Genomic DNA, 26,974 nt, shown 5'->3' with positions numbered 1-26,974 from the left:
TCCATACAGGCTATTCTGCCCAGGTCAAAACATTTATATCTATGAACAACATTAAAACCATTAGGTAAACTTATTTTTTGTTAATCAGTATATCTCACATTTGTTTAATTACCTAATATGTCAAAAATACATTAAAAATCACAGTCCAATTATTTCTCTTTTATCACTATTTATACACTTTTATTACAACCTTATACCAGCGTATTAAAAGATAATTTTAATTTTTATCAAAAACCAATATCTTCTTTATCTTTCAGTAATATTGTACACGCCTCTGTTAAAGCGATCATTTACTGAGGACTTCATCAAGATAAACGACTAACATGAAATAAAAAATAACAAGGTTACTCTTAAAACAAAAAAAAAAATATTTTAAAATTTTTTACACCTATGATCATTCAAAAATATGAATCTTTATTAATTTACAAATTTAACTTCTAAAATTAAAAAGTGAAAGTGAAATTATTCGAAGAGTAAAAGTATTTCTCTTCATTGATATTGCCTACAAAACAAAGGAGCTTCAAATGTGAAACGAAATGTTTTTTATTTATGATAGCTTAAAGTGAGTTTTGGTATCCAACATTTAGCAACATAGTCTCAAACGTGAAGTCTTGAGAGAATGCCTTTAAACAACCCAATGGAATGCCTTTTGCAAAGCTGTTGGAAATTCCTACTTTTCTAACCTAATACACTTAGAAGTTGATTTATTTTTTTGTCGACTGAAAAGAAGAGAAGGATTAAAGCCGAAAAGTTTTATGATGATATAATTATTTTAATACTCATTGGAAATTTTTATAATATTAATTTTTTTTAAAAATGGATTCTTTAACCCTAATTGCTACTGATAGATTCTACTTCAACATTATTGTTAAGACAAAAAAATTTTAATTTTAACTTTACAATTTAAAAACTCATTTGGAAGACTGCAAACCTATTTATGCATAATAATTTATGTTTTTGTGTTCCTCAAAGACGTCAAATTCCTCCCGGGTCTTCACAATCCTGGTTCATTAAAAGACAAAGAATCTATGAATCAGCAATTTTTAAGATTCATAAATCTCGTATATTACATTGTAAATCGTAATTTTTTGATGGATTCATTTGTATTTACTGTTTTCTAAACTGCATAATAAAGTTCTTTCCTTTCATACAAGGGCTCTTTTGATTCGGGGCTCATTGCTTCTTCTTTATATTTATTTTGATAAATATTCTTTTGACCCTCTATACCACAATGTGCTATTTATTCCTCCTTTACTTGGACGATAAAGACCTGCTGTAATAAATCTGTTTAATTCTATCTAAAAATATATCTTGAAATCGTAGATGGATTGCAATGCTGGTTTTCTAATCAACCTTATTCGTGACCACTTGTTCCTTATTCAAGCTGGTACTCATGTATTCTTGTAAGGCTAAGACCTAATTCCAGGAGATAAATCCGGCGTCATAGTCAGTCTAATTAGAAAACTAACTCTAAATTAATCGATCTATTTTATAATTAATAATTGACCTATTTTATACTGTTAAATAAAACTTCTATACAACAGACAGCCATGAGAAGATTACTTTGTACTTGTGTAATTTGTGATATGAGATGGAAGAAGTTAGTATAAAAATAACACAAAAATGAAATAATAATATTATTTACATATCTTATAACTGAAGAAGAACAGCGCCGCTAAATTGCATTTGAAAATGAATTTCAAATATTCACGACAGTACCAGTATGCTTATAGTTATAATATTATTTACATATCTTAACTTAACCTGTGATATCTCGTAAGTCCGACAATAATACGATTATCTATTATTTGAAAACAAAAATCAAAGCATTATCATAGAAATATTTCGACTCAACGATCGTTTTGCTTAATACATGAATATGTTTTCTTACTTAAGGAATTCCTCTTTAGGAATAGCTAAAATAATTCGTTTTTTTTTTTTTTAATGTTTACTGATTTTTTCAAACTTACGAGGCATCATAGCTTGTGTGACGATATGCATTTTATTTATGGCATAAACTTTTCACATTCGATGAAAATTACAATTTATTCCAGAATAATAGAGATTTTATTAGCATGAGGACCTCAAATTTATAAATGAAATGTATTAAGAATCTTATATTTTATATTTTTTTTTTTTCTTCAAAGCAAATATACATGTAGTTTAATTATGAAAAGTCTTTCAAAATTATTTTTGAAAAATACCACAGGTTATTAAAGCAGATTTAATATTAAATTAATTATTAAGCATATTGGTAATAAAAATTTGTTTCGGAATCATTATATAAATCCTAAAAAACAAATTAAAAATTTCCGGACGGTATTTTGAATTTTGAAGATTACAAACCTCGAAAATCACTTGCGAGTGAATTTTGACTTTGGTACCAAATTAAAATAAAATTGGTGTCCACGTCTGGACTGGAAGATCTTTTTTATAAAAGGTGAATCTTCTTGTTTGGGATCTAAATAAAATTGTGGAAGCCTACTGACTCCCCTACAGTTTCATTTAATGATATTACTCTAACCCCTGTCGAACAGATCCGCTACCTTGGACTACATTTGGACAAGCGATTAACCTGGAATCCTCACACCAGACTGAAAAGACAGAAAACTGCACGTCGATTTCGACTATTACAGCACTTACTAGACAAACGGTCTAAACTTCCAACACATTACAAAAGACTGATCTACATGACTGTAATAAGGCCAATCTGGACATATGGAGTTGAGCTTTAGGGCTCCACTAAACCTTCGAATTCCTCTCGTTTTCAATCCTTAAAATCCAAAATCCTTCGTCAAATCCTCAATGCTCCTTACTTTGTCACAAATAAAATCATACATAAAGACCTTAATGTTCCCTATGTAACCGATCTAGCCCGAACCAGATATCACTCCTTCCATTATAAACTCTCTAACCGCTCAAACCCCCTAGTTTCTAATCTTGCATCCTCTTCTATTCCTGAAAATCCTCCGAGGCGTCTGAAAAGAAGATGGCCACGAGACCAGCTAATGTAAAATGTCATTAGAGTGCTACCAATGGGAAGTTTCTCTACACACCTGTAACACTCCAATTTATCGTATACCAGATTTACTAAATGTATTATAATGTACAGTTGTAAATAGCAATAAATAAATATTAAAAAAAGAAAAATAAAAGAAATAAAATTGTCCGTTTAGACCACCACTTGGACCATATTCTTACAATCTATTGCATAGGCCGACTATTAATCTTCCAGCTTGTTTTTTAATTTAGAATTAAATAGATTTTTTTTTATTTTAAAGTAACCTTTGTTAAATTAATTTTTTTTACTAAGTTCACACAATTTAATTCTTTTAAATTTATCATTTTTCCTAATAAATCCTCTAGATTTCAGTTTTTTTCTACTGGAAATAAATTATCTTGCAAATTCTGTATTATCTTTTTTCCAAAGTAATTCTTTGTTATATTAATGTTTGTCTGAGGTGTTGTTTTTCGAGATAAAATTAAAAAAATTATTCATTATTTTATATCAAATCTCTACGTTATTATTAATTTTTAACTACTGCGTGTACATATTCTGCTTGGTCTTATTTAGGAACACTTCTACTGAAACTTTTGTTCAATTCAGTGTCCTACACGTGTTATAAGACTCCTACGACTCAAGGACAGCTGTTTGAAAGAGCTATCAAAGATCGACCAGCTGTCATCGGTGATCGTTAAACAGCACCCACGCAACATAATGTCCCTTCAAATAGCAGCCGACAAAGGTGATAAGAGACAGGAAAGTAGAGGCTATTTAGGAGGCGCCAGGTAAACTCTGAGCACTCCACGCTGCCAAAGCCTCTTTAATCGCCACTTATACCTCCTCCGCGATGGCTTTCTCATCACGTTCTTATTTACCCTAAAGGCTGTCCTAGCAATTTACCAAAAGTTTTCGCTCTCCAAGTAATTTCTCACAAAGCTATAGGTAAATGTTCTTCTCACGTAAAAAGTATCAGGCTAGTTTCAAAGAATAAGAAAAAAAAAAGAAAAGAAAAGACCTCATCATTGACTTTTCATAAGTTTATAAAAAGAAAAAACTATAATCCTGTTGCAGGCCAAATATCAGATTCATTTCAGCACATACTTATTATGTTACGATTTGTTAGGCTGGAAATACAGTGAACTACTTTTCAGGTACAAAAATATATTAAAATATTAATTAGTTAACAAAACATTGGAATTTTATTTATATTTTTTATTGAACTTAATAAAAATAAAATTGATAAATTGTCAAATATAAAATTATAGGTTCTAAAATATTCAGATATCACTATTTTCGCTTAATTATTTACATTAAAAATTGACATTTAACGTTTCAAGACAAGAAAATGTATATCCGTCAATGATGTCCGCCGCATAGTGCGAATTAAAAAAATAAAATAATTAACACTATTTTAAAAATCTCTATTATGGATTTGAAACGACCCCAGGTATCTAAAGGATTAAAATGTATTAAATTAATAATTTATGTTTTGGTTTATGGTTTACTACGATAATCTTCGAGATTTAATCATGTTTTAATAGAAAGGACACCAAAACATGTATTTAATACGGATTGGTTTAATTATTGATACAGTTTGGTTTCTTAATTATTCAAGTTTAAATATATTTTGGTATTAACTGCACCAGATTGCTTCTATAGATTTATAATTGCACAGTTTAAAAAATCTGGCCTAATAAGGAAGTGAATACTTCCGTGGTTAGAGTAATGAATCGAATTCTAGTGACAGAACGGATCCAATAATAAATCTATTAAAAAAGTGACCTTTATTACTACTATTACCACAGAGAAACATAAAAAATATCCAAAGTTATTGTAGTCAATTTACAATTTAAAAAATCTTGAAATCAGTTGGTATAATTTTATGTGATTATTTTAAATGAGTGCTATCCTTCAGAAATACACAGAAAGGCTAAAATAATTATTCAGAGGGTATAGCGATTTGACTGAAAGGCAGTTTAGGCCACAAGAACAAATCAATGGCTTGGAAGGAAACGAGGTATAGATTTTTTTTTCTAACACTAGGTTCAATTTAGAAAATATATATAATAAAAAAAAATAGTTTTTCATCCTATATTGGTTCACCGAAAGATTTCAGTTTAAAAGTTCTTACCCCCCAAAAAATATATAAATTAGAATTGGTTAAATTTTGGGTGATGTTTCGCTAAACGCTTTGTGATCCAATAATACTTGAAAATCACAAAAAATGTTTTACTACACCTACGTAGCTGTTCTTTAGATTAACCAGAGTTGAAAGATAAACGATTTATTCTGCATGGCAAATAAATAAAATTAAAAAATTTGTAAGTTGACCAATAAAAACTTTGTCTTAAGCAGTGTGGTGTTGAAGAATTCGTGCTATTTACATTAATAGCTCTTGCTATTACTTCTGTTTATTTTAGAAACTGTGAATAAGGTTGAATCCAGAAGCTTTAGTTGAAAACAGGAACAAGGTTTTAGCGATTTCAAGCAACTCCCTAGAGAAGATTAATGCGTCCCAACTTTAGGAAAGCTGCTGCACTTTATCTGGACTTGAACAATCTTCGACTTTATTCCTGAGGAAATCTTTAATGATTAGAGAGGGTAAAGTAGGTATTTGAATGGAAATCCTTTATTTTTAAACATTAAAGCATATCCGATAAGATAAAACAGTTTCGTCTGTGATCTTATTAGTGTGATCTGAAACAATTTAATCAAAATTAGATTTCCTCTATTTCGAATTTATTATTATCTGACTTTAATGTAATATTGTATTTTAAAAAACTCAGACCTTTGTTTCGGTTGTTTAGGATACCATAGATACCTGTAATATTTTCTGAAATATTTATGATAGCATAGGTATGAAGCTAGTGTTGCACGGTTTAGATTGCATTTGTTATCGCTTATACATAAATGTGGACAATCAAATCAAATTCTGAATTGAAATTTGATGATGAAATAATGATAACGGAAATTCGATTAACTGTCTTAATTAACGCTCAATAAATTACCACTTTAGATAGTTTTTTTAAAGAAGTAAATTTGTGTGTCTTTGTTGTGGTATTGTGGGTACCGTATATCCCCTATCCTTTCTTAGCTATACCAGTAGAAAATTTTTGAAAAAAATGGTGTTGGTTTTGTGTAGTCCCTAGTCCGAGTTCATTTCTAAGTAATATAAATAAAAAATTATGACTAACGCTTCAATAATTTTAACAATGACATATAAAATGTTAGGGGTACAAATAAATGAGAAGATAATTAAATAAATAAATATAAAGATAACTAAATAAATATTATGTTAAAAGAAATGGAGGAGAGGAAAAATGGGAGATATAGAGAGAGGGTGTGGAAGAGAAAACGAGAAAGTGAGATGGGGTGAGTGATTAAAACCGTTGAGACTACACACAAACAATTAAAAAAAATTATAAGAATATTTTATTAATACTTTAGTGATGTTCGTTTTAAAATATTCAATGTATCCAGATATATAAATCTATACTTTTATTTTTTGTTGTTTTTATTTAAGCGAAAACTTATCTGAATATAACTTAGATCCCATTTTATTTTATTTTTATTTACAGCATTTAAACTTATTTCTTTGTCACGTTGAAATCCTTTCATCTCTTGTCGCCGTCCCAAAATACTACCAACTGATGCTGATAAGCTTCTATTTTATTTATTCAATTTTTAGCAAAATTTCATGAATAAAGAATTATTATTTTAATTATATTTACATTAATATTTGTTTTTTTAATTGTTTTTTTTTATTTAATACCAGATTGGCCAAGTGGGCTTGACATGTTTGACATAACAGATATGCATTTCTTAAAATCAATAAGGGATTATAAATATACAAACACAAGTCTTAGCTGTTATACAATAGTTATTTGGTTATTAGCTTTTTCGTATTTTATATCTCGAATTTATTAGACACAAAAATAAATTCCATATTAAGAAACGAAAAAATCAAAGAATAATAATACAATTTCTATTCTTTGATTTATACAAAAAAAGCATTCCAAATTCAATCTAAATGAAGAGTTATTTGATGCTCTAGAAAAGATTTCGAAATAATTGCATTTTAAAGAATTAATATCTCATTTGGCTGCCGACATCAAGCTGTTGCTACTGATTACAGGTGGCCGTAATAAAAACTGTTATCACATGTCCGGTTCCGGACCGCGAATTAATCATTATTCAACTATGTACGAGAGTGAACCACCTCTTTTCATGTTCTATTTAATATTCATTTCTCTTTAATTAAAATAAAAAATTATTTGGAAAAAATTGATATAGCTTATGCATCTTTTTATCAAATATTTTCTTAGCTTATTAAATAAAGAAATATTCCTCAACATGTTTTGAATCAATAAAACATGTTGAGGAATATTTTTTGCCTAATAGATTACTTGAATCCACTTTAAATTTTCCAGAAAGTATAAGATAATCTTCTTGAAAATTTATTTCACTGTAGCGGCTGGTAGATTTTCTTTATTCGGCCCCTAGCAGATTGGGATCTGGCTTCCTCCCTTTCGGGATTATGTGATCAACATGTAGAGATAACGCTGTACGGCCGCATCCACTCCGAGTCGATATCAACTCCCTTAGCTGATTACAACTTAATATGTTTCATTTCTGTCCGTAAATTGAAATGTTACCTAATACAATGGAATATTTTATTATTATTTTATAGATCTTTCTCATTAACATTCTTACTTGAATTCAAAAATAAGCATTTTTTGAAGAAAGCTTGATAGAATGATGTTAAAAATTAATTGAAATAAATTTCATATACTAAAATATGTTCACAGGGTTAAGAATATAGTTAAAAAGTTTTTATTAAATATTTTTGTTATAATGTACTGTTTTATAATTAATAAATTATATAAACGCATACACGTATAAGAAAAAAGAAATTATTATGTGACTTTATTACCGACTATATTAGTGTGATTTCAAAAAATAACTGAGCACAGAACGAATATATATATAGCCATAAAATTGATATTAGAAAGTACATTTTCAACGGTGAAGCGACAGCATCATTAGTCTCTCAACAGGATTACGATGTCCAACAAGAGAAATACAGTCATTGAAACTGAATCTAGGAGCTTCTTGTCCGGCATCGACAACACGTGAACAAATAAATCCATGATCAGGGAAACACTTCATTTATGTTTAGGAAGAAAAAATGCAGTTGCGTTCTGGGTTCGGGCTAATTGTGGGATGCAGGGCACTGAAAAAGCAGATCACACTGTTCATAAGACCAGAAATCGAGAGCAGCAGGAATAACTGGAGTATAAGATGTAACATTGGTGTGACACCAAGAGTGGGTGCAGTATTGTATCCACTGTGGATGGAAACTGTATAAAATAAAGCGAAAGGAGTCGAGAACAAAGAGAACGATCTGAACAATCTGAACGAATGTGAAGTGTAAGAAATGGACATTTCGTCAAGAAAATAAAGATGGGAAGAAATCATATTAAGTCCAATTCGGATTAGAAACTGCAAATTTAAAGCAAATCGAGGGTTCTTTCTCAGAGGCCTCGAAGCCCATACATACCAAAATGTATTTTTATATTATTAGTTTTAACTAGTAAAACTAATAACAGGATAAATACATTTTTTTTAAGCTGTAAATTGAGAAAATCCATAATAATCGTGATACTTTTATATAAAATAAAATTTTTTTGGGCAATTTATTGACCTTCTGAATGTGGTATAGGACCGCCGCTCCTCGGGGGTCTTAGCGGGGTGGGTCCGGCGGGGAAGGATTGCCTTTTTTGTGTTATGATCTCCTCTTGTGAGATTGTGACATGTCGTACATCGACCAACCTACTCGCTATAATTGTCTGTTTAAAAAGTCATATTAGTAAGGCTACCATGGAGGGTGGGAGTGGAGGGTTTAACGCCGTTTTTCAATTCCAGGCGCTTGTTAAGTATTGCTCGATTAAACTATCTTAAAGTCTCCTCTTCCCGTTTTAAACTAATATTTTAAAAGTGATGTAGGACCGTCGCTCCCCGGGAGTCAATAATTAATTGTTTTCTTTTCTAAATTTTACAAATAAATGATGTTAATTTATATGAACATAAGGGTTAGTAATTAGTTTTAATCCTAAGTACAGTTCTGTTGTCTTGGATTATGTTTTTAGTTGTTTTTTTTCACGGAACAATTGTAATCGGTTTCCTTAATTCTTTTTTCTTATATTAGCAAACAACAACATAAAATAGAGCTGTCCCAATGATGCTTTTGGATGCAACCAATTTATAATTTTCAATGGTGTATCCAGTCTGGTCCAATGGGTTTCGAGGCAAGTATTGAACGAGTAGTGGAATAGGTAAACCATTGTCAATTAACGATAAATGTGAGCAGTCATTAGAAATAAATATTTTATTTGAAAGCAGCATTAATATGTGTAAAGTTCGGTTACAGAGGTTCGACCTTTAGTAGCCATATGTTATCAACATAGTGCTAGCTGCAATGTCATTAATATTATAATTATGTGTTTGGTGTTTTGATAATTATTTGGTCCATAATTCATTACTGGATTTAATGGACCTATAATTCAATCTTGTATGCATAATAAAATTCCGTTAGGAAAATCTTACATGTGTATCATATTGGATCTATTTATTATTCTACATATATATAAAACATTCATATATAAAAACATGTATATAGCAACACACTTGTATACAACCTTACCAGTACGTACACGAATTTGGCCCAACCTTTATTACAAGGTTCAGTAGTACCGTATACACCCTTACTTTAAAATCGCAAACAAATATAAATATTGCTGTTTAATTATAGCTGATTATATAAGATATTTATTTTTTACTCACCCGCATTTGTGAGTCTTCTCCATACTTGAAGTAGACGGCCCAGGGGAATGTGATGGAGAGGGATATCATCCATATGACAATGACTGTTATCTTGACCACGGTTGTGCTGATCCTCCACTTCATCGGGTAGCAGATGGCCAGGCACCGCTCCACCGAAATGGCTACTAGAGTATTTATAGAGGCGTTCACCGACACTCCCTGCAAGTAGGGAATCGTCTTGCAGATCAGCCAGCCCAGCTTCCATGCTGAAAAGAATTTTCATATAAGTATAATTGAACAATGTGTAATTATGGTAGTTAATGTGCACAATATTAAGAAGGAAAAAAAAATACAAATTAGAATTCGTTCAATAAAATTAGTTGTCCCACAGAAATATCATGTACTTTGTATCACCAAAACGATGGAAAATTGTCGTACGATTATTATTTGTTTCTTACTGTTTTAAAAATTGAAAATGTTCACTCCAAATTTGCATTTTAGAAAAATCGTAACAATTTAACAAGAAACAATTTTTGTTCAGTTTCGATCTGTTGGTAAATTTATTTTCAGGCATATGCGATCAAACTGTTAATCTGATTTTTATGAAATTTTCAGGGCTTGTGTGGATGCGAATTTTGTAGTATAATTATTTTGTTCTGTCCTAGTGTTGTTTTTATTATTCATTATGTTATTCTACTGTTATATAATCTATCATTTTCTGTGTCTTAATCTATAATCTTTGTAATCTAGCATTTAGTTATGTATAAACAAGGCAGAGAAGGAGTTAACTTTAAATTTTCATTATTATAATTATCGTCATATTGCCATTGATTGTCCCGGTAGTTTTCGGGGAATGTCCATAGGAATCTTCTTATCTTCTCTTTGCAACATTTATTTAAAACGAGCAAAACAGACTTTGATAAAAACAAATAGTTAAATCGAGCAACATTAAAAAAGTCGCTCAATAGAAAACCGTGTGAAAATAGAAAACTCTTTCTTTTCTTTTGAAAAACTAAGAAAATTTATTGCCATGCAATGTAGGTATGATCTTTTCTTGTTTTTAAGTTGTGAAAATATGTTGTTATCAGTTTCTCGGAGTGAAATAGCTAAATTACTACATTATGATGAATAAATCATAATAAATTAAAGTCTTTTACTAGAGAAGTTACATGCTGTTAATAGAAATATTTGAAAATACCTTTGATAGTTGAATTGACAATCTCTATTTAGTTTCACTCGAATAACCCTTATTTTTTTTTTAGAACAATGATTCTGACCTCATATATTTGAGACTGGTATAGAAAAATGAATCTTTACGGTTTAGCAACGTTCACTTTTTTTTTTTAATTTATTGCTTATGAATTTAAACAAAGTCTTGATGAATTTAAAATATCAGATAAATTGTTTTGTATTTTTTGTAATAATATTTTGTATGTATAGTGCGTAGCAGAGTACGCTTAATAGCAACAGGGATGTATATGTTACTGTTCATACTTGTATTTATATTTATTTATATACATGTGTGTTTGGGTTTTTATAATACTTATTATAGTAAAATATTAATACTGTAGTTCTGGTGTGGATACAATCAATATTGAAACAATGTTAAATTTAATTTTAGAAAATTCCGTTATAGCTGATTACTTTGGCCATAACCTGCACGACCTTCTAGAGTTCACACGCCTAGGCGGTCCAGCTATTGTAGTCCGTGAGGGAACAGTTTTTCGAAAATTATGTCGTGACGAAAATAAATTTGCTTTATAGTCAATTCCGCTGTCAATTACCGCCTCAGCGTTATTCCTCTCTCCGTTTTTCTCTCTCAAGAATTCAGGAACATTGTGAAATTATTCATTTAATTTTAGAAGCTATAAATGTTTTAGATTAATCCATAATGTAAACTGATCGTTAGTGAAAAAGTCAAATAATTAATAATTAGCAAATAATGCATCAGCTAGTAATTAAGAGTTCATTGAATGAGCCTAACTTAGATATAGATATGAGGCTATAAGAAAAACCTTACCTGACCCGATTTCATTTTGATAAAAAATAAATCAATTGTGATATTGATCAATTGATCAATTGCCTAGAGTTTTTTTTTTACAAAAATATTTGAATTATACCAAGTATTAGGTTTTCACGGCTGTTTAGTGCACCGTATGAATAAAATAGATAAATAAAAATAAATTTTATTTATAAAAACAAATGAAGGTTTTCAGAGTTTTGTGAGTTAAACCATTTTTCTCTCTCAAGATACCCAGCATTTTTAACATCTGACGTGGTGCTTAATTCTTATAAAATAAATATTGGAATTTCTGGTCAGAAGAGTCACAGTGAAACGGTATATATATTTAATAAACTTACTTAATTTATATCGAATTTCAAAAATAGTAGAAACAATTTATTCTTTCTGTTTATGATGTCATTTCTCAAATAGAAAAAAAAATAGAATCCATAGTTCATAGTATAGCAAACCAAAGATCAAAGAAAGATAATTGTTTCACTATTTGAATAAATTTGTACATCGGGTACAAAAGACACTACATCAAATTTTATCAAGCAGGCTCTTGATGTTCGAACATGTTGAACCAAAAACATTGAATTCTCTTGTCACAAGTGGTACAGATTCCAATCCTGGGTTGGTTGATATTTATTTTTTAACATACCTCGGAATAAATCTCGATATTCCTACTCTGGCTAGAATAGGCTGGTAACGTGTAAATTAAACTTGCAACTTTTTTGCACTAACTGTGAAAACATAAGGACATTGATACCTAAATAAAAACAAAAATTCTCAAATTTTTAGAAAAGCAGTTTGAACGGATTTTCAAGAAGCATATAGTTCTACTCTAATTGGTGTTGAAGAAAGTAATTAATACCTCTGGGGAAATTAAAAACAAAAATACCATTAATGAGTAATTGATTAAAAAGGATAAAATTCTTTTAATATCAAAGGTGCAGAAATTTAAAATTGACTTTTAAATGTTTGTAATTATTGCTAATTAGGTGTTTTTGAAAAACAAAAACAATTTATTTATAATTATAATAATTAGTACTCATTCATTTAAAAAAATAAATTATTTATTAAGCAATAGTTGTATAAATATAAATTCAATCAGCGGATTGTCTGGCGCAACAGCCTGCATAACAAAGGAATGGGAGGCATGAGGAAGAACATTACCCTGCAGTAATCCTCCCTATTGATCTACTTAAAGAGAGTAAGAGAGTAGATATCTCATCCCATCATTCTTTTGAACCTCTTTCTTGTGGTTTTAGCTTTAATATTGAATTACTATGGTCAAATAATTTGTGCTGAAAAAGTTTCTTGTGAGTTCAAGTATGAGTATTCACTAATTTTTAGAATTTTTATGCCAGTATGTACAATAATATAACTTCATTGGTTTATTTATTATTTTAGTATTTTTTTAACTTGGATATAGGATCACCGATTTCAATGAACCTTCTTTTCGTGAAAGTAGGTCGAAAAATATTAGACACCTTTCTGAGTGTTCTTGCTAACGCACCATAAGTGTCGAGAAATAAAGTATATATTTTAAATTAAGAAATTTTTTATATTATATTATTCTGCCTCTGCCCTGCATGATTATTATATACTAATTAGGTTTCTTTTTGGAGAAAAAAAAACCATTTTGCTGTTTGTTATACAGTGTATAAGTTTGAATAAATAAAAACTACTATAACCAAAAGACGCTTTGAGTTCTGTATTTTGGTACAATTTTTTTTTCTTTAATATCTTTATTGAAATTTACAACTGTATATTACATAATACATTCAGTAAATTTTATCTTGGTTAGATTGGATTGTTATAGGCGTGTATAGCAACTACCCATTGGTAGCACTCTAATGACATTTTACATTAGCTGGTCTCGTGGCAATCTTCTTTTCTGGCGCCTCGGAGGATTGTCAGGAATGGAAGAGGTTGCAAGGTTAGAAATGGTACAATTTTAATTAATATTTTATTCAGAATACAACATTTAAGTCTGATTCATATATGCGTATACCATAGGTACGTTTTTGTATTTATATATTATGATGTTATAAGTAACATTATTTATTCATTTAATTACGAATTATTTACAATTATTATTTTGCTTTATTTATAACCTCAAATCTCAATGAGTTGAATATTCAATTAAAAGTTTCTATTTTACTAAGATTTAAATGAAATCCAATACTATTAGCTTCTCTTCACTGTTCATCCCGTTATAATATTAGAAATTATAGAGTTTTAATTAAAATTGTTTAAATCCTCCACGGGTTTGGATTTATCGCTCAATACTGACTAGAAAGCTTTGCTGAGTAGCGATAGATCGACCATGAAGTCTGCTGTATGTACATACCCTATAATATAGTTGATTATGAAGAACGTATTATACAATCGGTTAGTAAAGATGTCTACTCCCTTACAGAGTGTTAATTATCATAGCAATGCCTCTTAAACGTCTGTCAACAAAAAATGTTATTTAGCAAATGTGCTGAAAACTTAGCACTTCATACAGCTTTTACTTCGAGCTCTTAAACGTACTTAAAATTGGAATTATAAAAATGTTTGAGATAAGGAGGCCACAATTAATGTAATTTACAGTCGGAATCATTTTGAGAAAGCAATTTATTAGTACACAATCGTAAAGTGTGTAATCGCCTGTGTTAGCTCTAGAATATTCGCTGGCTCAGACAGACGGTTTTCATGTTATTTTTATGCTGTTCGGAACTACTTTGTCTCGTTTTATTGCCAGTTATCGTTTGGAGTTACCACGACCATCATATCTGACCTCGGTCTGGTTTATAATCATTTTCTTGCCTTCAAAAATTGCTTTATAGGATTTTTCTTCTCCAATCTGGGACATTGGTATAAATATTAATAAATATTCTTACTTTACATTGGTCAATTTGTTAATTTTATTTGCAAAGTGGTCAGTACAACCTTTTTTTTCAATTCATCTTTTTAATTATTTTCTGGCTGATATGGGACATTCTTCAAACTCTCCACTTCCCCGAGGCTATTTTCATAGCAGGGCCGGACAAGAATTAATTGTTTCAAGGCCATTAAGAAACAAGAGAAAGGACGAAAGAGAAAAAGAGGACAGGCGCTCCTGCGGGACACCCGCCCTGAGTGGTTCGTTACTAATCGTCCGATGATAAACGACCCTGCCTCACTCCCGGAATCTTGGCATCAGTCTTCTTTTATCTCTCTTTCTGGATTATTATACACACTCCTTTCATTAAATCCTTTCTTCTCTTATCCTTCCTATTATAACATCCTTTATCATCTTGGGTATGACTCTTGTAATAGTTTTCTTGAATAAGAAAATAATTAAATGACTAAAATAACTAAAACTCTTGAATAACTAAAATTCAACGAATGTTTAGGGCCATCTATGAACAATAGAATTCCTCTCTAGGACGTTGTATACGTTTTATTGGTTTTCAAAAATTAAATAAATAACAATGAGTGGAATATTAAAATAAAATTGTACAATGTAAGTGTGGGTACCGTGGCACATGGTGTACCGTAATTACGATACTACAAAATATTTAAATAATAAAGTTAAATAAAATATAACACCTCATTATAAAACATTAAACTATATAATTATTTATTGAATTAAAATTATATATTTTTATTTTGTTATCTTTTTAATCGTAAGTTCAAAAAATAATAGTAAAGTAGTTTTGTATAACAATGTCAATTTTCCACCTGATCAAAACAAAAAAAAATTTTTTTATAGTAATTTACATCCCTTGAAAATAAAAACAATGAAAGGTTGTTGTAATAAAAAATAATCCATATATTGAAATTATTTTAAGAAAATTAGATTAAGTTACTTAACCAATTATATTGGTCCCAGCCTTTTGTTATTATTAGCTCTCTATTTTCTTTTAACTTCAATGGGGAAAAACGTGAGGTTGAGTGTGGATGCTGATCGTATAAACGTTGGTCACGAAATATAATATAATTGTTTAGCTTAGATCGTAACGGCTCTATCCAAAAGTTCATACAACGTTCGTCAACTCAAACTACAAATTATTTAGTTATCCCTCTAGTGCTTGGAATATACAAAGAATAAATTTACTAATTTCATTTAGTCTTTATTCGGTTTTCTTCGTCGACTATTATTATTTTTACTGAAAAAGTGGTAGCCAGTAGCAAATTATTAATTTTTTTATATCTAGAATTATTGTTTCATCAACAATAGGACTACGTAGGAGGTTACTGTGGTAGGAGGTTGGTGGGTAGTGAAATTTTGTTTATTACGAAAACTAAAGTTCTGCATTTACTAATAAGTTTTATTATATAACTAAAAGATATTTTGACCTTGACACAAGATTGGACCAGCTACTGGGTTTGCGGTTATAATAAATAATCATAAACTAAATTATGGACTATTGAACGAAATTTAGCTGGTGTAAGATAATATATTTACGCCTGGAAGACCAGCGTTAACGATGCCCCAACCTGATCCAGCGGACCGTAGAACCAATAAGAAAATAAGAACGGAAAGGGGTGGGATTTATCATTTAGGCGGAGGATTCCTATTGGTGGGTGGGACTAAGCAATTTAGCCAGTCGCGGCCTGGCACCCGCCCAGCTGACAGATTTCCTCTCCCGACTGATTTTACACCCTTTGTCCTGACAATAATGGATTCCCTACAGAACTCCTGTCATTTCAGCTTGTTCCTAGTTTTCTCTCCGCCTCTATAATTGGCCATTTAAAAGGTCAGCATTTATTTAAACTGTTCTTAATAACACCTGCTCCTTGCGTTTACTTAAGATTTATTTTAACATTATGTTGTGAATTTTATTGCAGTTATTGAAAAGAAAAAAACGTCTTATATTATAACTCATTATATATAAAGAAGTCATCTTTATATATAATGAGTTGTATTATAAAAATCATCCGTGTGTTTCTAAGTTTGCCGTAGCCATAACATGTTGATTGATTGCACATATTTTATTTCAATTTTTCGCCATTACTGATAATTTTATTGATAGATAAATTATCTCCTAAAGCCTAGCGTGGTTAAAACTAAGGTTAACCATTAATAACTAAGCCATTCACATTATTTTATATTTTTAATTTATCCCCTACCTTGTCATCTCTGACACATGGCAGGTGTGGGAGTGGGTTATCCTAGAAATAAGCAACATATTTTAACGAGAGTGGAAGGATCGGCCAATTTTTCATTCTGCGGGACCGGCACATAGTCAACTCGCCCAGGCCGGAATCGAACTGGCATCGCTGTAGATATGAGATGGCTAAGATAACGCCTCAGATCCTCAGCTATAACCGCCTCGCTATCCATATTATACATGAATTTATTCTAAAACTCAGGAAAGCTTTTTAAATACTAATTCATTTAAAGTTATCGAATAAAACAAATTACAGCCAGTGATCCTGCTGGTGAAAAATAAAGGAAAAATATGACAACGTTAAAGCATGAGGGAAAAATAGACCCTATCTGTTAGTACTATTTGCTCTCATTCAAGGAGATCTTTACAACTTCTTTTCACTTTTTTCATTGGTGTTTGTATGATTTTATACCTGTGTTCCATTAATTTTTCTTTATGAAGTAATAATTTTGTTTTACACTCTGTCCTTCTTTACACACTTTTCTCTGTGTAAGGAGACTCATTAATTATTATTATTAGAGTTGCCTACGTAGGAGTACTTCAAGGTTAAGTCCTTGCTCCACTATTCTACACTATGTTATAGTATATCGATATTACAGATAGATTGTTTAAATAAAATAATTTGTATTGAAATTAAGGCTCTTTATTATTTTCCAAAATCTCGATCGTTTGGGCCAACCTGTTCATCCATGTCTCCCATGCTGCATAGAAAACATTTCGGGGAATCTGCGATGCCAATTCGATGGAGGTGTTTTTGGAGCAGATCATGTCCTGTTACTAGCCGAAAACAAGCCACTCTCTCAGCTCTGCTAAGATTTATCCTTATGCAGTAGGCTCTCCCACTTCTTTTCTTCCGCTTGAACTTTGTGTCTAGCACTTGTTCTGTCCTTACAATAAGAGCTTATAAGTGATTTTACAGTTCTGAAGAAAAGTAAGGAAACATAGCTTCCTAACCATCGCCGCTCTCATCTTTTTTAACTCACATACATTCAAAAACTTCTTTTTGTTTGTTTTATATTAGGATATGTACGTGTAGATGAACAATTTGTTATCAATTACATGATTTGAGTCTTGTAAATTTTCAACAATGGGGTTCCTTGTAGTTTCAATTTTTTATGAGAATTCCATGTTAGTAGATTTTCCAGTTAATATAGAAGAACAGTTCAAAATAAATATGTGGAAAGTTAAGTAAGAGTAGGAAAAGATTCAATGTATAGTCAGAGGGATTTAATGAATTTTTTGATCATCATTACTGATCATTGATAGTGCAAATATTGTGGTATGTAATGGAAAAATTCAATGTCTACTTATTATAATCTCCTTTTAGTAGATAAAAAAATTGTATTCTCCTCAAGTATTTTGTTATTTGTTAAAACTATTACGTTTCTGGTTTAATCTCGATGGGAGGTTACATAGCCCATTAAAATATTATTTTTCTAAACCTTTGTCGCACCAAATTAGAAACAAAATTATAATAATCGTTAGTAACAATTTAAGATTAGATCTATAGAGGCTCAGGGCAGATAACACTACATTTAATCAAACTAAAATATTTCTAAGTGGTCGAGTGGGGCCAATACCTGGGATAGTCCATTAATATGATTGGATGGTCATATGGGGTGCGCCAGTTTCGATTGGCTGTTTCCGATGATTCCAGCTCGAATTTTCACCAATATCGTCCTTTCTGCATAATTTCCTCTCGTATGTTTTAATTTTTGTCTCTGCTGTGACGACCGAAATTTTTTCATGGTGGTTTAATCGTTGTTTCGGTAGGGGCGGATAAAGTTAAGTGGTGCCCTTAGTGGTAAAACATTTCATGGTAAAAAAAAAAAAAATGCAGAAACCTCAGTAGGTTATGTACATAAAAGAAGAGTAATTGAAAAATAGATACCATAGAACATTAAATACATTTAGTTAAAAGCATTCATTTTTGATAAAAATGATTTTGAATTTCCATCTTTCTTTATTTCATCCAAATTCATCAATTATTTAGATAGTGTCAATTCAGCTTTAAATTTCCGATTTAGCCAATTGCATCGGGAATTCCAAATGAGGATTACATAAAAAAAAACTATTGATGAAGTTCCACTCCCAATTACCTGCAGTTAAAGGAGCAGTGACCTACTACTTGGAAACCCGACCTCAAACCGAAGACTGAAGCCCAGGCTGCAATATTCTGTAGTTATAAATTCTGTTATTGACATAACTTATATTTTCTCTTCGTCCTTTTTTTTCAAATTAAGTTTTTTTTTTTTTTTTTTAAATTGTTTGGTTTGTTAAGTCTAAAAATGCTTTTACTTTTGTTATTAACTTTACTTTTCTCTCTTATCAAGAATTATTATTTTTATATAATTATTTTATCATCATTTCTTTTTAATTATAACGTTGAATGTAGTTAGGGTTGTCTTTTGCCTCCCCCCCCCATTATCAATTGTTAAATAAACAAAAAATGTAACTGTTGTTTCAACCATGTAAGGCCCACCAGGCCGATCTAGTATTAAATAAAAATAAAAGAAATTCCCGATCTATATACAGAATAGCAATATTATTAAATATTTCTGCTCTCATTAATATTTCTTAACTCCCAGCAAAAGAGAAAATGGTCGTTCTCCTGACGCATTGAATGAAAGAATTGTTTTTTCAGTTATATTTCAACTTTTAGAAATGTGCTTGGTCTTCAGCTGCTTGAGTTTTTGTCTGTTTTAGTTTTTATGGTATCCTCATTTTCTTTTGGAAATATTAAAAAATATATCAAATTCATCTTCCATAGTCACTAACACTGACGTCATTATTGTAATGATCCTTCTAGTTACTTATCACAAGGATGTTTCTTTACTCGACATATTCAAAAATATTTGAAAAGGCTTTTACAACTTCATATGCCTGATTCCTTCAAAGTATTTCTGTATTGATCCCATCACACGCAATATAAAATAAATTTATTATAAAATTTCCCTTTTTTCTTTGTTTTTAAAAAATAACATTTTTACCTATTATTATTTGTGAGTTAGTCCATTATGCTTTAAATGATGGCCCTGAAAAATATGTTGCGTCTTTTTTCAAATTCCTCTCTAAACCATGAATAAATTCTTCAAATTAGTTCAGTAGCAAATTTCTTTTCAATATTTCACGCTCCACTGGTTGCAGTATTCCACTAGTAGGATTTGTTCTTTGTAACATAGGCTCATATTGTGATATAGGTTCATATTGTGATACAGATTCATATTGTGATATAGGTTCATATTATGATATAGGTTCTTATTGTAATATAAGTTAATATTGTGATATAGGTTCGTATTTATCCACCTTCAGAGGAGAGCTGCCTACACAATGGTAATTTAAAAATATCTGTTACTGCTTATTTTATCTATATCGAGGTGCACTGCTAATATACCATCTTCTCTAGTTGAACATATATTCTGATATTCTGTTCCGTTATCAAATACCACTTTGTCATAACGTTGTCCTTCGGAAGCAAGTATTTATGTAGTACTGGTACCCTACACTTGGTGGGGGGGGGGGGGGGGAACAAGTCCGGCCAGTGGCCCTAGTGGTCCTTTTTTGCCAACCCCTGACGGCTTCCTAGGTTGCCGCCGCGTACTGACCAAGGTAGGAGTGTCAAGATTCATTCTTCGGGGCCACCGAAAAAGGAATGTTAAACTGCCCCAGGTGGGAATCGAATCCACGACGTTCCGAACCGAGCGCACTGGGACCTGAGCCCCAACCCGCACGGCCGTAACGTCCCTTATCTATGTAGTAAGTATTCATCTATGTTAAAGATGTAATTAACATAAAATATTGACGTAATATTTCATTAAAGAAACACCAAAATTGAAAGATATCGTATGAAAATGGCAGAAAAATTACAACAGATTAATTTAATACCCATTGTATTAATGTATCTAAACAAGAAATGGCTCATACTTGAATACTTTATTGAAACAAAAGTAATTCTGGCACTACATCTGTTCCACGCTTTTTTTCTATTATACAAGCCTTGTCCTCTACTAATAAATTAATGAAAGGATATACTTAGGCCAAATTTTTTATATCTTAAAAACTTTTTTTCATAATTCTTTAGTGTTAATATTGCCCATTATCTGAAGGGTATTGTTAGTTGGCTTAGGACTAAGAATCACAAACAGATTTGTAAAACAAACACTGTGTCTCCCGATCTTAAGAAAAACAAAAACGGGGATCTGACTTTTTATAACACGATCTGTGTTCAAACAATGACTGAAAGCTTGCAGAAAATGGCCACTCTCGATAAACATGTTATAGAAAGAAAATGCGTCCAATAATTTTTGTTTTGTTATTGCCCGGTTAGATGTCCTGATGCAATAAAAAAAAATTAGACCTTAATTATTGTTCAGCAATAAATTTATTAGCTATTAATTTTGTGTTTTTTACAAATAAATTATTAATGAAAAATTATAAACGACAAATATTAATTTCGGTACAACCACATCAAATTCAGAATTAAACAAGTGCCCTCAATAGAAAACGCTTGCATTAACAGTAATTTAAAAACAAGTTTGTTGGCTTTCCCTGTGTTTTATTATATTTACGATATTTCCTGGAACAATAAATTCTGGTTTAAGATAACATGTGATTTTGTAAGGGATAACACAGTATAAGGCAAGACTACAAGACTCGTCCGTCTGTTACGGACTTTCTACGTTATAGAAGGAAGAGAATACTCAGTGAAACGGAACTACTGAAGAGATGAACTAATCTTTCCTCTGACTTCGTCCTTTGAAAATCTTTCCGCTGAGTATTTTTAAATTCCTTTCTCTGCTATTCCTTAGCCTTAGGTTGCACCAAATTCACTGTCTCGAAGTTCCCATTGGACCAAAATGAAGTTATAATAACCTTATCAAGACCTTTACGTTAGTCAATGTTTAAAAAAAATATGGGCTCCACTATGGCTTAAGATATTTATAAACCGATTGGATTTGGCTTGAAAATTTTAAAAGCACAGAGCAGTGCTTCACAAACTATTTTCGCTACGGCACCCTTCTGGGGCTAAGTAAATTAGGCGGCACCCTTGTTGGATTAAAAAAAAAATCGGAGCACCCTAGTCGGGCTAGAAAAACAAATAAAAATGTGAGCATAATTATCTTTAGAGTAGTTGAATATATAAGAAAAGAAGAAAAAAACTTTGCAAAGTATGTTAATTTTTATCATTTTAAGAATTCGCTTGCGGCACCCACTGCAATAGGCTTGAGGTACCCCATGCACCCGCAACTCCCAATTTAAGGACCACTGACATATATAAGGACGTTTAGAGCCTTAAAGATTGCGATTAACTTAGTTCAGAGACGAGCAATTTGGAATGCATTGCTTGATGAAGAAGAGTCACCTAATCTGTAAATCTTCTATAATCAATTATATAAACTCAAAATAATTAGAATATCTTGTAACATAGTGTGCGTACATTATTGACCTATATGAAATAGGAGATGGTCGGTGGTGTGAAAAAAAAAATAGTTTTCAATTATTCTTTAATCTTCAACGTTTCGATTCAAAGGCTGGTCTTTTTCAGGGCTATTGTGATGGGTGGAGGTTTCTACCATGTACATCTTGTGGGACGGCGCTGTGACGACATGCACAACTGATGCGTCCTGCGGGCTTAGTAGAACCAACAATTCATTGTTATACACATTCCATTAATAGTCTGGTCAAATGGAGTTCAAAAGGCTTAATTGAAAGCATTTGGTGCAATTATTTTTGGTAGATTACTTTATATGTCTTAAATTGCTATATGTGAAGTTTGTATTGTCTTTTTTTCTTCGTCAAATGTCGAAATCATCAACAGTCAAAATCACAATTTTTAGTTTGTAACATACAAAGTTATAATAAGTTATAAAATCTCTTGCCATACAGTATCCTTTAATAATACCCCACTTATTCCTGTCGAACAGATCCGTTACTTAGGACTACATCTCGACAAACGACTGACATGGAATCCTCATACAAAACTAAAATGACAAGAAACAGCTCGTCGATTCCGACTATTACAACATTTGCTAGACAAACGGTCTAAATTGCCGATCCATTACAAAAGACTGATCAACATAACTATTATAAGACCTATCTGGACATACGGAGTTGAGGTTTGGGGCTCCACTAAAGCATCAAATTCCTCCCGAATACAATCCTTACAGTCCAAAATCCTTCGTAAAATCCTTAATGCTCCTTACTTTGTCACAAATCAAGACATCCATCAGGATCCCAATGTTTCATATGTTGCCGATTTGGCCAGAACCAGATACCAATCCTTCCATGATAAACTTCTCAACCACCCAAATCCACTTGTTTCTAACCTGGCTTCTCCTTCACTACTAATCCTCCTAGGCGTCTGAAAAGAAGATGGCCTCGAGATCTTCTCCTCTAGAAATGTTATTGGAGTTCTATCACTGGGTAGATTCTCCAGATGTTTTTATCATGTCACTATGTCACCTACAGCAAATTTACTTGTTGTATATATGTGTATACAGTTGTAAATAACCATAAATAAATTATTAAAAAAAAAGTTATAAAATTGCATTTATTTTCATCTTAGAAAAACAAATTAACAAGATAAATATTGGAACTGAAATAACAGAGATTATAGAGTCAAAGTGTTGTGCCTTACAATAAGCCTGACCAAAATTATCTCAATGTATTCTAAAGAGGCATAATCAAAATGAAACGTTCGAAAAGTTTTTTCTATTTAGCCTTTTCGGCTTTGATTATGAGTTATAAGCAGTGGATCGAGTGTTGTTTACTTGTGAATATCACATAGTTATGAAATTGAGTTCTAAAATAATTTAAGCAATTTTAATTTATAGTGAATAAAGTATATAATTTTATTTATTTATAATGATTTATGTTGCATTACTATCACAGATTACTATTTAAGCCTGTCGTTGAAAATATTTTGTTTTTCAAGCAGAAAGAGCGGTTGGAATGATAAAAAAAGATTTCCTATTGTTAACTAAAATTTTTGGGTTATATCGGTCAAATAGGAAATAAAAAATATAAACTTACTATCCTCCACCATTGTCATTTACAATCTTTCACTAATTTGAATTTTTTTTTTAATGATTCTTGTATTTCCACAATTTATATCATGCATCTTGGATACTACAATCAGATTAAAATTAAATTTTATGTAACAATGAGTTTGCGGTTTCGTGAAATTATCTATTACGAGTATAGTACTCGTATTGTTCATATAGCTGATTATAATTATAGTGAGTTTAGTGCTTGATCAATTTCTGGAAAGAGTAAATGATTTGTTATATGCTTGGTGGTTTATGATGTTTCTGATTTTAATAAGTCACAAGTGCTTCGGAGTATCATTTAATCCAGTCATTTATTTAATTTTCGAAAAACTTTTATGGTTTAAATCGGATACGAGATACGAGAAAGAATCTTCTTCAACTATTGTACATATTCCCAAATTGAGATATAGCTTCAATTGAATAATTTTCATTAATGACATCGTAAAAATCAAAATTGAATTTTCCTTTTATTAGTAAGTCAAAAACTGTCTTAATCATCCTGAAGCGTATATAATTTCTACCTGCTCATTTTTTGTTCCTCCTACATTTCACTGTAGGTCATGACCATCACTTCCAAGGTCTTTTGAACGATATGCAGGCTGTACAAGGGAAAGGCTCCATTTTACGATTCACCCTTTTATGACTTCATGGCTTTGTTTCCTATTACGAATTTCACGGACTTAATGACTTTTGAATATCTTTTATTTTGTTGAAGTAATGGTATATTATTGTCCTAAGCGATATGAATTATCATCCTAAAGCGATTTGAATTATTACAATTCTATTTTTGAGTCCTCTATCAATTAGATGAAGGGCTAACTTTTCGCCTAACTATTCATTTCAGAATAATTAATAATAGTTATATTATATTAAGAATGAAAGTGAAAATAACTAACAAAAAGAAATGATACTTTTTGAATTATTAAAACAAATAATTGACTGATACTTAAAAAGCATTTTGTGGAAAAAAAAAATTTTTTAAATTATTTATTTAGTGTAATTTACAACTGTACAAAATAATACAATAGGTAAATATGTAGTATGTTTCAAATACACTTGAAAATGTGTGGTAATATGGTGATAATCTTCAAACATTAATTTAAATTAGAAGGTCCCGTGGCCATCTTCTTTTCAGACGCCTCCGAGGATTATCAGGAATTGTTAAGGATGAAAGATTAAGAATTAATGGGTTAGGATGGTTAAGGAGTTTGGAATGAAAAGACGCATATCTGTTATGGGTCAAATCTGCAACGAATGGGATGTTAAGGTCTTTGTGAATGAGTATATATGTGACGTCATAAGGAGGATCAAGGATTTTGGATTGTTGTGGAAAAATAAAATAATTATAATGATAATAATTTAAATAAATAAAGAGTTGATGCGAGGAAGAGTTTGCTATCAGTTATTATGATGAGGTTGGGTTGCCTACGTTGGAAACCTTCTACTGCTCAAAACTGTGAGTGAAATTTGAAATCATTTATCGTTTTTTCATGAAATCATTTATCGATTCCACTTGTAGTTCATGTGGTAACTGGCAATTTCTTATAAACCAGGGGGAATATCGTATTCGTTGAATTCATCGTAGTTGACTGGAGCACCCATATGAAACATAATGGTAGGGTTGTTTGATCAACGGACTTTTCAAGGTATGTACTCGTATAAATAAAATTTTGTGTCTCTTTTAAAATCGACTAGTGATATAATTTACTTTAACACATAAACAATCAAATTTAATGTTTAATTTATGTAACTAGCTTAAGTGGCGTCTTTTTTTAGCAAAAAAGCTACACTCTCTGATGAAAAACAAAGAGGTGAGAAAATAAAAGAATTATTTATTTTCGCTTTGACTCGTTTTATTGAATTTTCGCTATAAACAATCATTCGGGTTGAATGTAAAAGTTTTGATACATTTCCATTTAAGAATTAATTATTGAACATTTGAATTTTTTTCAGATTTTATTTTTTAATTGCATTTGTTATAAATATCTGATGATATTTGGATTTTTAGTTTGCTATTATAGTGATACCTGTTTGTCGGAGGAGACATTGAACATCAAATAGATTGATAATAGAATTAATAAAAAAACATCTAATTAATATAGTGAAATCAATGATGAAGGCAGCTGTAACATGGCTAATGCAAGTGTTGAATATGCAGATTTAAAGAGGGGACGAAGCAGCACCCTGAGTGCTCAGTACACCAAGCCTGTATTAACCACAATAAAATGTAAGAAGGGCATAAAGAGGCAACAGAATCAGCTTTAAGACGACCCCATCCTCCAAAGCAAATTTTTACCCCAGCGACCGCTCCGAGGTGAGATTTACCTGAGGATCGATACTGCTTTCATCTATTCCCTCCCGTACTACCTCCTCGTATAGTACGCCTACTACCGCACGCTAGCCCCACTCCTTCCAATTACTACTGCTTCATCCTGATCCTATTTATCTATACTTTCCATAATGTAAAAAGCTCTTTAAAACTACTATATTTACTTTCAATTAATAAATAAATAATAAATAACTTTTAAATAGAACACCCGTGAAAATAATAATTCCTATCCATAAGCCTAGAGTTGTCTTAAAAGACAGTGGAAACACTGGAATGTATTCTGAGTAAAATAATCACTTTATTCAGAAACCGAATAAAACCGGTATATATACGATGGTAAATCTCCTTTTATTTATCTCCAATTTAGTTATATTTAATAATATGTTGACCTCTCTATTTGTGTGTTTTAACGTATTTATTCATTAAATTATTTTATTTTATTAGTACTATTGTTTTTTGTTTTTTTTTTAAACTTATTTATCCATTCAACTGTTTCCTGTAATAGGTTTTTTATTATATTTTCCGTTTAATCTATGTGTTAGTCTTATTCTCGTAAAATGTATCTATTTGTTTGTTTTTGGTAAACTGTTCTACTGCTGTGACTATGAATGATGGTCTGAT

The 26,974-nt window shown here is 30.9% G+C and overlaps 1 protein-coding gene across 1 annotated transcript in view; it reads right to left on the bottom strand.

Annotated features, from left to right (window-relative positions):
* The window catches only part of LOC106691255 (neuropeptide SIFamide receptor-like), a gene marked incomplete at its 5' end in the record, with an annotated part of 48,415 nt that extends 38,323 nt beyond the window's left edge, over positions 1–10,092 (bottom strand). The window contains one exon of the mRNA XM_067050309.1: positions 9,848–10,092. Coding sequence (XP_066906410.1) covers positions 9,848–10,092 — 245 coding nt within the window. The remainder of the gene's footprint in view (positions 1–9,847) is intronic.
* Positions 10,093–26,974: the final 16,882 nt, after the last annotated feature.

The sequence above is a fragment of the Halyomorpha halys genome, unplaced genomic scaffold (assembly GCF_000696795.3).
Source record: "Halyomorpha halys isolate HHAL.00 unplaced genomic scaffold, Hhal_1.1 Scaffold2195.1, whole genome shotgun sequence".
NCBI classification, from domain to species: domain Eukaryota; kingdom Metazoa; phylum Arthropoda; class Insecta; order Hemiptera; family Pentatomidae; genus Halyomorpha; species Halyomorpha halys.
Note: the sequence above shows the minus strand (reverse complement) of the source record. Positions and strands in the feature narration are given on the sequence as shown.